The sequence below is a fragment of the Lolium rigidum genome, chromosome 1 (assembly GCF_022539505.1).
Source record: "Lolium rigidum isolate FL_2022 chromosome 1, APGP_CSIRO_Lrig_0.1, whole genome shotgun sequence".
Lineage (NCBI taxonomy): Eukaryota > Viridiplantae > Streptophyta > Magnoliopsida > Poales > Poaceae > Lolium > Lolium rigidum.
In genome coordinates, this window is record NC_061508.1 from 44,513,159 (window position 1) to 44,527,752 (window position 14,594).

At 46.0% G+C, this 14,594-nt stretch overlaps 1 protein-coding gene across 1 annotated transcript; it reads left to right on the forward strand.

Moving 5' to 3' along the window:
* The first annotated feature begins 12,599 nt into the window (after window positions 1–12,599).
* Window positions 12,600–13,716, forward strand: LOC124672065 (senescence-specific cysteine protease SAG39-like). Its single transcript, XM_047208360.1, has 2 exons — window positions 12,600–13,035; window positions 13,130–13,716. Exons 1-2 carry the CDS (start codon window positions 12,600–12,602, stop codon window positions 13,714–13,716), a joined length of 1,023 nt encoding a protein of 340 aa, XP_047064316.1.
* Window positions 13,717–14,594: the final 878 nt, after the last annotated feature.

Below are 14,594 nucleotides of genomic sequence, written 5' to 3' on the forward strand. Positions count from 1 at the left end.
CTAGCACCGAGGAACACACCCTAATTTCTAGGGTTTATTAATATTTAAGTTTAATATTTACTATTTTATTTAGTTTTGTATAATTATGTAACAGTTTCAGCCGCTTTGGATAATTATTTTAAGTCTGAAAATGTTGAAAAATGAAAATCTAAAATGTGCAGACGAAATGCGTAGGAGCGTGCAGACATGGTGACAAGGTATCGACTTGTCAATGCCTACAGATTGTAGACTAGGGTTTTCAGGGAAGTAAAGGGCAAGTAGATCTCGAAGGTTCAGCCGGAAAAGTACTCGACTGCTAAGAAACTAGGGTTGTGTTGACAATGAAATCGATCCTCTCTTTGTCCCTCGACTTCCCCTTATATAGGAGGCGGAGCCGAGGGTATCGTAATGCACAAGTTACAAAGTCCGGGATACTCTTTGAGTTCGTCCCGTAATAGTTACAAGTCAGTATTCCTAATACAACTCTATCTTTCCAAACTATCTCTTGACTGGGCTTCCGGGCTTCATAAACTTCGGGTCGTGGGCCTTCAGTAAATCCTGGGTACCATCTTGGGCAGGCCCATTGGGGATGCCTATGTCAGTAGCCCCCGAGATTTTGCTTGAATCGAAGAATCAAGAAAAATCTCCATCTTTACAATTACCATATGATTTCTTCGTCAATAAATAACATTCATAAAGTAATTGTATATTGTACATGGATAACGGTAATTGGGGCTGGTTCATCTGACGGATCAGGTACCAGTTAACTGCTCTTGTGGCAATCCACAAAAACCTACTTCAAGATCACGTCCCTGGACATGATCTCGGGATACTGGCGTAATTCGACATGTGCCGCTTAAGGTCTTACCAGATGTCGAATTCCAGTCATGTTTTATCGGGTACCTAACGCGTCCGTTAGGATTTTTCTTCGTATCTGTTGATACGGAAAAAGTAGCAGAGCGCAGTCAGAGGCGGTGCCATGCCGCGCAGGACGGATCCTGGGGACTTACCTTCGCAAAGTATTGCGGCATTCAGAGATTAATTCGCTACTGAGGCGCTCTGAGAATATATTGTCGAGTGCATTTTTTGGCTGTTGGAATAGCACATTTATTCGAGTCAACGGATGACTTGTATATTTTTATTTTATCTTCCCGATGGGAGTATATGGAGAGTTATTTTATAACTCGAAATATGCTTACCACGACTTCTTGAATTTCATCGGGTACGCGAACAGCGTTCCCGATGGGAGTAGCCCCCGAGGCTACAACCAAGTGCTTGTACTTGGTTGTAGGCTCACCTTTTTAGCACCTTTGTCGCTATATTGCCATCTCTTCCAATTCTTCCATCTTTAACGGGTGCGCGACCAGCGCTCCCGATGGGAGTAGCCCCCGAGGCTACAGTCGAGTATTTATACTTGGTTGTAGGCTCAACTTGCTCTATTGTGGAACAACTCTATATTTTATCATCCGCGTTACCCTCTTATCAAAAGTATAAACAATACTTCTGATAAGAGTAGCCCCCGAGCATATGAACAAAAACTTGTCTTTGATCAAAGGCTCCCGAAATTATCACTAATACTCCTCTGTCGCCAATCCTCAAAGCACCGCAGTCGAAGTTTTTCCTTAAAGTGACATCACCGCTGACGATGGCCACGACCACTGTATCGGGAAGACGCGAGTTCTGTCCTGTCACTGACCTGTGGGCCCAAAACTCTGTGGTAATTGACACGTTACGCAAGTGGGGGACACACGTCCTCCGCTTTTTCTGGCACGCGTGATATGACGCCTGTTTAGTTACCTCCAGGTAAAAATACTGTTTTACCCCTGGAAACACGTGTAGGGCATCAAATCCATTCTCCCATCATCCAACGGCGCGACGCTTCGCTGGCTTGCTATAAATAACCGTCGTCTTCCTCAGAGAATCCCCTTCCCTGCGCCGCACTCCTATCCTCTCTCTGTCCAAAAGCTTCCATTGCAACCAAACAAAGTCTTGCGCTCGTCTGCATCCCCAATCTTTCGAGTGCCAGCGTTGATGCCACCACGGTCGAGGCTCACAAGGCACACCACCACAGAAGCAAGCATGGCGACACAAGATCTGGAGTTTTCTGAGTGGGAGAGATCTAAGATCTCAAATCAAGATACGAACCTGATGAAGAAGCTTGGCTTGATGAAGAAGGAGGCGGCGTTGATCTTCCCCAGCGAAGAAAGCTTTCCGACGCCCCCCATCCAATATCGGGTTAGCTTCGTTGACCACCTCATCCGCGGTCTCTCCGCTCCTATCCATGAATTTGTTCGTGGATTACTCTTTGTGTATGGGTTGCAGCTGCACCAGCTGACTCCCAATTCTATCCTCCATATTTCTATCTTTATCACCCTCTGTGAGTGCTTTCTCGGGACCCAACCGAATTGGGCCCTGTGGAAGCACATTTTCTGCATTCGCCGCAACGGCTCCCACAACATTACCTACAATATAGGTGGTGTTGTTATCTGCGTCCGCCCTGATGTCGAGTATTTTGACGTCAAATTCCCCGACTCCGTCCAAGGGTGGCGCAAAAAGTGGCTATACATCCGCGAGGAATGCTCTGACTAGCAGGAATACAACATCACACCCTTTGATGGTAGCGCAAAAATCCTTCGGCGCCGATCCTGGGATGCAGAAGCCACCGAAGAAGAGAAAACGACGACAGATGCACTGATGAAGCGCATCCACGAGCTGCAGAATACCCGAGGCAAAGAATTGTAGGGTATTCAAATTACCGCCTATTTCCTTAGGATTAGGGTGCAGCCTCTACATGCTCGCAAAAATCCTATGTGGTTGTATGCTGGCGAGAAAGATGTCGACCGCCTATCCAAAGATCTCTCTGTGAAGGATTTGGAGAAGCTTGTTCGACGTGTTTCGTCGTTAAGCAAAAAGGATTCAATTTCAACCTCCTGCCGCGTGGTACCCTACAGCGGTGCCCACGCTCTCCCCAAAGTAAGCAACCTGTCTCTCGAGTTTTTTTGATTCCTTTCTCGATTAACCTGCTTTCTCGACTTTGATTCAAATTTCGACTGCTATCTTATTATTTTGCTGTTGACTTCCGTCCTCAACTGTCCCTTGTTATTGTTTTTCCTTTTGCAGAAACACCAAGTCACCTCTTCTTTGCCTCCCTTACCTGAAGGTGGGTAGGTCGATGATCGAGCCATCGTTGCTGACGATGCACAGGGTACTTCTCGCCCTGAGAGTGAAATCGCGGGATCTCACAAATCCACGGGTTCCTCTGAAAGAGAGACTGAATCTGAGGCTTCTGAGTCAGCGCATTCTCTCCCTTCCGCTGTTTCCCCCCGGAGCAAGAGGAAGAGGGGTGATGTCGAAGACTCCGGTACCTCCAAAGCCGGCGGATCACCTGCCGAGGAAACTTCTCCCGAAGAGGAGGATGCCTTCAACCCTTACAATGATGCCCTCGTTAGCTCGTAGGTTACTCTGCCGTCTTTTTCTTTTTATATATTGTTTTTTTGAGTATTCTCATACTATCTTTTGTGCACAGTGGCGACGAAGAAGAAGAACCCACTGCTAATGTGACGGCTCCTACGAGCACGTCACAAACTTTAGTTCTTTCGGAAACTCGCCATGCAACGAAGGAAACCTCGCCCCCTCAGCAAGACTTAGAAAAGTCGACTCCTGTCACCAGCCCCCGTGCCCCCTCGCTGAAGAGAGTGAGATTTGAGCTTGGCGGGAACAAAGCCTCTTGGCCGGGAGTTCGGCGACTCCTTCTTTGGACGATGTAAGAACCTTTACCACTATTTTGTCTTCTGTCAAGTTTTTCCCTTTTGACCTTCTCAGTCACTTTCTTTTTTTCAGCCTCTGATGAAAGAATTCATTCGTCTTGGTATCAATTTATTGGGTACCGTGACACTGTTGACAGTTTGAAAGGTACTCCTTTCTATCATCCCTTTTTATCGAGTAAACTTTCCTTTGCTATTTTTATCTTGACACTGGCGTCCTTTCTTTTGTTAGAGGCTCTCTCCAAAGCTAACAAGCGTGCTGATGATCTCGGGTTTCTGGTGTCAGCAAGTTCTCTGGGTACTCCTGGCATGTCTGCTGGACACCATGCGAAGATTTCCCAGCGCTCACGGAGGAACTCGACGAGCGCGCTTTCCTATGCGATGTCCATATTTGTTGCGATAGCTGTCGTCTTCTTGGAATCTATCGGGTGGATCTGCACTTTCTTTGAGTTTTCGGTCGTGTCAAAGGTTGGCTCCTTTAGCGGCCTCCCTCCATCAGGCAACACGTCATAATCAGTTGTTAGCCTGGATGCCATGTACTCTGCTTGCATCCCGAAGGTTTCTGACAGTCGATGAAAATCTTTGTCGCACTTATCCTCTAGCGCGAAACTGCCTTTTACGTACTGTGATTGGGCCTTTGGGTCCAGGGAGTCTCCACAACAGGTATGTGTAGTGTGGTACCGCCATAAACCTGGCATACGCGGGTCGTCCCAGTAGAGCATGGTACTGTGATGCAAAATCCTCGACTTCGAACTCCAGCCTTTCTATCCTGTAACTCTCTCGGGTTCCAAACTGAACGTCGAGATTGATCTTTCCCAGTGGTAACTTGGCTTGTCTGGTGGGATACCATGGAAACGCGTGTCGGTTGATTTTAAGTTCGCCAAGGATATATTCGTCTTCCTCAATGTATTTGCATACATGAGGTTTGAACGGTTGCCTCCATCTATCAAATACTCGTGAAACGTCGAATCCTGCGATCACCGCTGGTAAGATCAAAGCTGATTGCCCTGGTCGAGGGACTTGCTGCGGATGGTCCGCTATAGTGAAGCCAATGTCCTGTCCCGACCAATTCAGGTACTCGATTGTTGGTGGAGGCATCTTTTCTGCCATGAAGACTTGTCACGAAATTACTTTTTGAGCTCTGTTGGATGGCCTGGCCTTCTGAATCATCGAGACCGCACCATTGGTGTCAATATAAGGAGGCGGGTGTGGAGCTGCCGCCAATTGCAACTGGTGTGGATTTTCGTCCGTGATTGCGGGAGGAGGTGGAAGGTGGATCTTACTCCTTGGCCCCTGAGGGTTTCTATTTGCTGCCTGTGCGTTGGCATGCCCCGCGTACCTGTTTAGCGCCTGGAAAGTTCGGCAATCCTTCTGTAAATGCCCCGACTGCCTCTTCCCGTTGTTGTCGAGATAGAAGTGCGTCTGGCATGGTCCATTCATCATATCTTCGGGAGATATGTACGGCCTCACGAACCTTGGTCCATTATTTTGCCTGTTGGGACGTGGACTATCCCTGTAGTCGTTACGCTGTTCACCACTCTTTTGATAATCATCTCGATTATTATTTCTGCTATTTCCTCGGAAGCCAGCCGATATTTGGCCGGGACCATCATAGTCGGAGGATTGGCGAGAAAATCGTCATCTATTTTGAATATTTCGATTACGATCGTCCTCAGGCGACCTATGCCGCTTGTTGTGAACAGCATCTTCTCCATCTGCCCAGCGATTCGCTATTTCCATCAGTGCCGCTATTGTTTTTGGATTAGTCCTTCCCAAATCCTCGACTAGGTCCTTCCTTCGAATCCCGGCGACAAACGCATCTATCGCTCTTTCATCAGATATGGTTTCGGCCAAGTTTTTGATAATGTTCCACCTCTGAATGTACATCCTCATCGACTCATCATACTTTTGTCTACAGGCTCATAGCTGCTCTATTGACGCAGGTTTCTTGAATGTAGATAAGAAGTTTTTCACAAACATGTCCTCGAAAGTTTCCCAACTGTCGATGGATCCAGGTGGTAACTTTTTTATCCATGATCGCGCCGCTCCACTTAGGTGCACTTGAATGCTCTGCATGACAGTTTCTTTGGTTCCTCCCATCAATTTCACTGTTTCCAGATAATCGACTAGCCAATCCTCTGGTTGTTGCAGGCCATCGAACTTCTTGTAATTATCGGGTAACTTGAAACCAGATGGAACTCGCGTTTTGCGAACTCTTCGAGTGAAACAGGGGAGCCCGCACATCTCCTCCTTGTCGACTTCTGGTGACTGCCGACGTTCTCACCTTTCTTGCCGCGCCCTATCAACTCGCGCCTGTGTCAATGTATCTCTTGCCGCGCTTGTTATTGGCGGGTCATGTACTACCACTGTGGGTCGTAGACTATTTCGCCTTGGAGCACCTTCGGGAGGTGTACCTGTGTTTGCGAATGCTGTTCCAATGACTCCAACTCCTGCTATAGCCATGTTGTACAATGCTTCCCTCGGATCTCCGGGGGGGTGGTCTATTTGCCAGTATGAAGGCCTGAGTCGCCATATATCCAGCTTTCAGTGTTTTGGGAATAATATTTCCCTTTGTATCTATTGACATAAAGGACATATCGAGATTTTGGATCAGATTGTCCCTCTCGCCCTCAGGCACGTTCTGCAGCCTAGACCTTGATACGTCTCAAACGTATCTATAATTTCTTATGTTCCATGCTTGTTTTATGACAATACCTACATGTTTTGTTCACACTTTATATCGTTTTTATGCATTTTCCGGAACTAACCTATTAACGAGATGCCGAAGTGCCAGTTCCTGTTTTCTGCTGTTTTTGGTTTCAGAAATCCTACAAAGGAAATATTCTCGGAATCGGACGAAATCAATGCCCAACATCTTATTTTTCCCGGGACCTTCCAGAAAGCAAAAGGGGGACCAGAGGGGAGCCAGGGGGGCCCCACCCCACAGGGCGGCGCGGCCCAAGGGGGGGCGCCCCCCTATTGTGGGGAGGCCCCGTGGCCCCTCCGACTCTGCCTCTTCGCCTATAAGATGCCCCCTGACCTAAATCCTCGACACCGATTGACGAAACACCCGAAAACCTTCCAGAGCCGCCGCCATCGCGAAACTCCAATTCGGGGGACAGAAGTCTCTGTTCCGGCACCCTGCCGGGACGGGGAATTGCCCCCGGAAGCCATCTCCACCGCCATCTTCACCGCCATCGCTGTCTCCATGATGAGGAGGGAGTAGTTCTCCCCTGGGGCTGAGGGCTCTACCGTAGCTATGTGGTTCATCTCTCTCTTTGTGATCTAGTTGTGTTACTCTGGTGATGTTATTAAAGTAGTCTATTCCTCCTCCATGATGTAATGTTGACAGTGTGTGCATCATGAAGTACTTGGTGTAGGTTATGATTGTGATCTCTTGTAGATTATGAAGTTAACTATTACTATGATGGTATTGATGTGATCTATTCCCCCTTTCATAGCTGATGTTGACAGTGTGCATGCTATGTTAGTACTCGGTGTAATTGCGTTGGTCTATCATGCACTCTAAGGTTATTTAAATATGAACATCGAATGTTGTGGAGCTTGTTAACTCCGGCATTGAGGTGCTCTTGTAGCCCTACACAACTAATGGTGTTTGTCATCCAACAAGAGAGTGTAGAGTGGTTTTATTATGTGATCAATGTTGAGAGTGTCCACTAGTGAAAGTATGATCCCTAGGTCTTGTTTCCAAACATCGAATCTCCGTTTATTTACTGTTCTATTGCATGTTTACTCGCTGCCATATTTTATTCAGATTGCTATTACCACTCATATACATCCATACTACTTGTATTTCACTATCTCTTCGCCGAACTACTGCACCTATACATCTGACAAGTGTATTAGGTGTGTTGGGGACACAAGAGACTTCTTGTATCGTGATTGCAGGGTTGCTTGAGAGGGATATCTTTGACCTCTTCCTCCCTGAGTTCGATAAACCTTGGGTGATCCACTTAAGGGAAACTTGCTGCTGTTCTACAAACCTCTGCTCTTGGAGGCCCAACACTGTCTACAGGAATAGAAGCGTGCGTAGACATCAGACCTTGCTCTATTACGGGCTGCCCTATGATTAGATTCCGAAGTTCCTGAATGTCGGCTAAGCTCTGCTCTTCTTCGGCTTGACGCAGAAGCCGCGGCTCTCCTCCTATTAAGCTCAGTTGTTTGCTTTTCGAGTTCTCGTCCAGCACGGGCGAGTTTATATTGGTATGCTTGCAATTCTTCGGCCGTGGCAGTTGTAGTCATCGGCTCTGTACCGTTCATGGCTCTTGCAGCTTTGTCCCAAGCCGCTTGCGGAAGTTGCACCATCTGTCGCTCCGCAGGCCCGACGTACTTAGTGCCCAAACCTCGCGTAAGATCAGTGGGATCGACGTATGGATTTCCCACATCATCGAAAGCCTCTGATGTCTCCTGCTGCGGGCGACTTGGTTCTCCAATTGCATAAACTTGATGATATTTTGAAGCTTGACTTTCGTCGGGGTTGGTGACACCATCGTATAGATTGGTGAAGACCTCCCGAACAGAAGTAGATTTGTCGATGAAGTCGAAGCTGTCGATGCTGTCTGAGTCGCTGCTTATATTGGAGTCCGCAGACGACCCGATGAACATGCTGCCGAAGACCTTGACGAGCGTTCCGCTTGTCGCAGACTTGGCGAAGCGTGGCGACGAGATTTCCTCGGCGCCAATCTCGAACGACGACGATGATTCCGAAGTATCGGAGTTGACCGCCGACGATCCCGACGAAATCGGAACCTCGAGACGATGCGATCCTTCTTTTCCGACGTGGAAGTGGAACCTCCCGAACGTCATCTCCATGGGCTCCTCCAGATACGCATATGCATCAACACGGGAGGGCGGGTGAGGAACAAAATCGACTAGATCAGTTTCGATCTGTTTACCTCTGTCCATCGTGTTGCTTGCCACCGAAGATGTCGACGATGTTGAGCGTGCCATCGAGATCAGCTCCTTGTCGCCTTCAATCCCCACAGACGGCGCCAATTGACAAGGTATCGACTTGTCAATGCCTACAGATTGTAGACTAGGGTTTTTAGGGAAGTAAAGGGCAAGTAGATCTCGAAGGTTCGGCCGGAAAAGTACTCGACTGCTAAGAAACTAGGGTTGTGTTGACAATGAAATCGATCCTCTCTTTGTCCCTCGACTCCCCCTTATATAGGAGGCGGAGCTGAGGGTATCGTGATGCACAAGTTACAAAGTTCGGGATACTCTTTGAGTTCGTCCCGTAATAGTTACAAGTCAGTATTCCTAATACAACTCTATATTTCCAAACTATCTCTTGACTGGGCTTCCGGGCTTCATAAACTTCGGGTCGTGGGCCTTCAGTAAATCCCGGGTACCATCTTCGGCAGGCCCATTGGGAATGCCTATGTCACATGGGTTAGTCATTGTCCGGCGCACCCATTTACAGCACAAATTGAAACGGGCACATTTCCTATCCATTTTAGGTCGACGCGTTGCAGTTAGCCTTATGTTTGATTCTTGGGAATTGATTTTTCCTCCGGTGACCGTAAAGAATATTGTGACAGAACTCTTCTTATCACAACCACCTTTTCCCCATGATTTTTTAATTTCCGATTTTGCAACCTCAACCATACAATTACTTGCATAAATCAATAGCTGAATATTCATATACACCTGAGCAAGTCGGTGGCCATCTCATACTTGTTTTTCTTTTACGAAACATAACTTGCATTACTCAAATCAGGGGTTACAATCTTGGTAGCAAATATTTGCTAAACCATCTGGGCCAGAGCATTGCCAAACAGCCGTACTAGCATGAGTTCTAGCGTAATTGGCCATAAAATGACTACTGCTATTCTGACTATGATTAACATGAGTAATACAAGTCTGACGGACTCTCAGCAGAGACTTAATCTCTTCTACCATTGGTGCATGGACAGATCGATCAACACCTTCAGATTTCAGCATCTTCACCGACTCAAGACAATCAGTTTCCACTAGGATTGGCAAGTTACAGCAATGTATGGCTAGGGATAAACCCTCCATGATCGCATGTAGTTCAGCACCCAAAGGATCCCTACATGATTGTAGCTTCCGACATGCTGAGAGAATGATGTTACCATCATGATCACGAACAACCATGCCAGCTCCTGCATCCCCCTTATTGTCAAAGGACCCATCCGTATTAACCTTACACCATCCAGCCCGCGGCGGCGCCCAGAGCATAGGTAGCTTGTCAGTCGGATCCTTGTGTTCATGGAAACGTTGTTCTTCTTGATAAAAAATGAACTTGCCCTTTAGAATATCTTCAGTAGGATGACACTTGATGTTAACTATGGATTCCAGGTAACTCACAAGAAAACGGCGAGAGGCTTCCAACGCTGGTGGTGGTTTATCATGGATGATCTCATTGCGGACGTGCCAAATCCGCCAAAATGTCATGAGAATCATACTTCTCACAGTGCTTGATTTATCCCACAACAGAGTCAAGAGCCATTCTACCCCATTATTTTCAATAGAATCACCAGGAGGTAGATGCCACACTTCCATCATATAAGACCATAGCTGAACCGCCAAAGTGCATCGAACAAACGGGTGAAAATTGTCTTCGGCCTCAACTCCACACACCGGGCATTGATCAGTAACCTCCAAGGTTCGACGACACTTATTTCGCCAAGTGGGGAGTGAATTCGTCGCAAGACGCCAAGCAAAATTCTGAACCTTAGGTGGAACGTTACTCTTCCATATGAGATCCCATATTTTTCTCGATCCATCAGGTGATATACTTGTGGACTCATTTGATGTCCGCCAAGACTCATCCATAGCAAGTCGATAGGCACTCTTTACTGTAAATAGGCCATCCTTTTCAGGAGCCCAAGCGAGCTGATCATCCATCAATCTTGGTGATGGCTTCAGTTTCAAAATCTCCACTATATCCATCGGTATGAAATACTCATTGAGCAAATCCACCCGCCAAGAGCCAACCTGTTCAATAAGCTCAGAGACAAACCTCAATCTACACCTCCTCTTGGTCGACACCAATCTATAGGAATAGGGTCTCGGGATCCAGGGGTCCCTCCATATCCTTATGCTCTGCCCATTACACACTCTCCAAACTAATCCTTTCTTCAGTAGTTCCAATCCATAGGAAATTGTAGCCCAAGTGGAGGAAGCATTGCAACTAAAAACGGTATCTTCTAGTCTCCCATTAGGGTAGTACTTGGCTTTCAGCACCCTAGCACACAGACTGTCAGGTTTTGTGAGCAATCTCCAAGCTTGTCTAGCAAGCAATGCTTGGTTAAACATACGGACATCCCTAAAGCCAAGACCACCTTGGCATTTTGGTCTCTGGAGTTTATCCCAGGCACACCAATGCGTCTTCCTTTTCCCATCCTTTGACCCCCAATAAAAGTCACGGACCAGTTTAGTAAGATCATCACAGACCGAGAACGGCAATTTGAAAACCCCCATAATGTAAATAGGGAGGGCCTGAGCCACTGATTTTATAAAAACTTCTCTGCCGGCCTGTGCAAGATTACCGTCACCTCACATCAAGAGGCGTTTTGTGAGCTGAGCTTGAAGATTTTGTAATTTACCCCGTGTCATACGGCCATCAGGAGTTGGCAAACCAAGATATTTCTCCTCAAAGACCAAAGAAGTAACATCCAATGCTTGTCGCACTTCTTCCTTAACAGAAGTTGGACATGAATCACCAAACAGCAGTGAACACTTGGAAGGGTTTATAATTTGACCGGTGGCTGCAGCATACTCTCCAAGTGCTTCTTTAACCCGCAGGGCCTGATTCCGATCAGCTTTGAAGAATAATTGTGTATCATCGGCAAAAAGCAAATGTGATATCCCAGGTGCCCGACGACATACTTTAATTGGAGAGATTTCATTTACATCAATTCCTTTATTTAATAGAGCCGATAATCCGTCCGCTACGAACAGGAATAAGAACGGGGATAAAGGGTCACCTTGCTGAAGCCCACGCGACGGTGCAAATGAATCCAAGAGGGTTCCATTGAATTTTACGGAATATCTCACCGAAGTAACACACGATATTATCCAGTCCACAAATCGATGAGCGAAACCCAACTTTTGCATCACTTGCCTCAAGAATGACCAATCAACGCTGTCATACGCCTTTGAGAGATCAAGTTTGTATGCACAAAAACTCTTTGTAGGATCTTTTTCTTGCTTGATGTGATGGATGCACTCAAACGCCAAGAGGGCATTGTCGGTGATCAAACGCCCAGGAACAAAGGCACTCTGGGCTGGTGAAATAATGTCATCCAAAAGTGGCCTCAACCTATTCACCAAACACTTCGATACTACTTTGTAAATCACGTTGCAAAGGTTGATAGGCCTGTAATCAGATAGCTTTACAGGATTCGTCACTTTTGGAATCAACACTATACTAGCTTAATTCCTATCTGTATCGATTATACAAGAGGGGTCAGCTTTTGTGCAAATTAACTCTAAACAAGTACTTACTAGATGTGTTTCCTTGGAATCTCCGGTATTGCCCTGTCATCTGAAGGAGATACTGAAGGTGTTAACACCTGCGTAAACAAGGGGTTGTTCTCACAGTTACAGCAAATGCACGTCTCATGCACAATAATTAATTGTGTTCTACGCAGGAGATGGGATACTCCTTCACGGCTACGCAGGAGCCAGCCCCTTTCCACACAGCACAACTTCGTTCACGCACCGTACCTATTTCCTACTTGAACAAATAATACAAGCACCTGTGAGTACTGAGTGGTATATATATCACTTAGTTCCACTGAACAATGCAAACAAAAGCGTCCTCACTACTGCAGGTCGCAAGCAATTCTAAAGAGGGCCTAATCAAACATGGCTATCCCCAGGGCTTCGCTACTTGCCATCCTTGGTTGTCTCTTCTTCTTTAGCTCTGCCCTCGCAGCTCGAGAGCTGAACGATGACTTGTCCATGGTGGCAATGCATGAGAGTTGGATGGCGCAATACGGTCGCGTCTACAAGGATGCTGCCGAGAAATCAGAAAGGTTTGAGATATTCAAGGCTAATGCTCGATTCATCGAGTCCTTCAATGCTGCAGGCCACAAGTTCTGGCTCAACACCAACCAATTTGCGGACATTAGCAATGATGAGTTTAGGGCAACCAAGACCAACAAGGGGTTTATTGCAAACAAGAAGGTGAAAGTTCCTAGAACGTTCAGGTACGAGAATATGAGCCTTGATGCACTCCCGGCGACGGTGGACTGGAGGACAAAGGGTGCGGTCACTCCCGTCAAGGATCAAGGCCAGTGTGGTAAGTACATTTAGGCTACAAATTAATTGCATGCGTATGAATCCTTTACATCAAAATATTGTGTGTGATTGCTGTCGCAACAAAATCATTGCAGGTTGTTGCTGGGCTTTTTCTGCTGTTGCTGCAACAGAGGGCGTTGTCAAGATAAGTACCGGCACTCTTATCTCGCTCTCGGAGCAAGAATTGGTGGATTGTGATGTCCACGGTGAGGACCAGGGCTGTGAGGGCGGTCTCATGGACGACGCATTCAAGTTCATTATCAAGAATGGAGGTCTCACTAAGGAGTCCAGCTATCCATATTCAGCAGCTGACGGCAAATGCAAGAGCGGGTCAAGCAGTGTTGCAACAATTAAAAGCTATGAGGATGTACCTACCAATGATGAGGGTTCCCTCATGAAGGCAGTGGCAAGCCAACCCGTGTCAGTTGCGGTGGACGGAGGTGACATGACATTTCAATTCTACTCCGGTGGTGTGATGACCGGTTCATGTGGTACTGATTTGGATCATGGGATTGCAGCCATCGGTTATGGTACCACTAGTGATGGTACAAAGTATTGGTTGATGAAGAATTCTTGGGGCACAACATGGGGTGAGAATGGATTTTTAAGGATGGAAAAGGACATTACTGACAAGAAGGGTATGTGCGGCCTTGCCATGGAGCCCTCTTACCCCACAGCTTAAATAGACCTTTAAATTCCACATCTTTAGACACATACACAAGATTGAATAAGTACACGTATCATGTTATACTATTGTATGTCCATATGTATATGTTTGTACATAGTGTTATGCAAATACATATTATGTATCTACACTTTTTATACACTTATGAGTCATAACTACTATGCAACTATGTTGAATTTATAATATGTTTGCCTTAGCTGAGAAATTTTAAAAACAATGATATTGTTGGATGTAAATTGGAAAAAAATGTTATTACCTCGAGCAACTTCTAGTATACATAAGGAACTTTAGAAATATCTTGTATTATCAGAAGCATTATTTCGAAGCTAGCATATTGCATACCAAACGGAAAGATAGGTCATATTTATAGCTAATAACTGTTATCACAAAAAGAGTGTCAAATGAATTTAAAAAACAATGATATTGTTGGATGTAAATTGAAAAAAAAAATGTTATTACCTCGAGCAACTTCTGGTATACATAAGGAACTTTAGAAATATCTTGTATTATCAGAAGCATTATTTCAAAGCTAGCATATTGCATACCCACCGGAAAGATAGATCATATTTATTGGTAAGGAATTTTATTACACTCTATTTCATCATTTTGGCACTACTTACATCATTTAGCAAAAAATGAGCCAGATTCTACCTTCTTTTTTTGGATTGGTGGGTCCAGTAGTCCGGGTACCAGTGGTGGTGACATAATTGGTTCTCTCGTGATTTATTCATCTGCACCGATGCCTCACAAGTCACAAGCACACCACATGTGCTTCGTAGTCCACCTTCTCATTTTGTGCTTAGTGCCATCAAGAACGGCGGGTAATTTTCCCAACAAAGAGTAAAGGTGGGTAGAATGGCCAAAAACCAAACCCA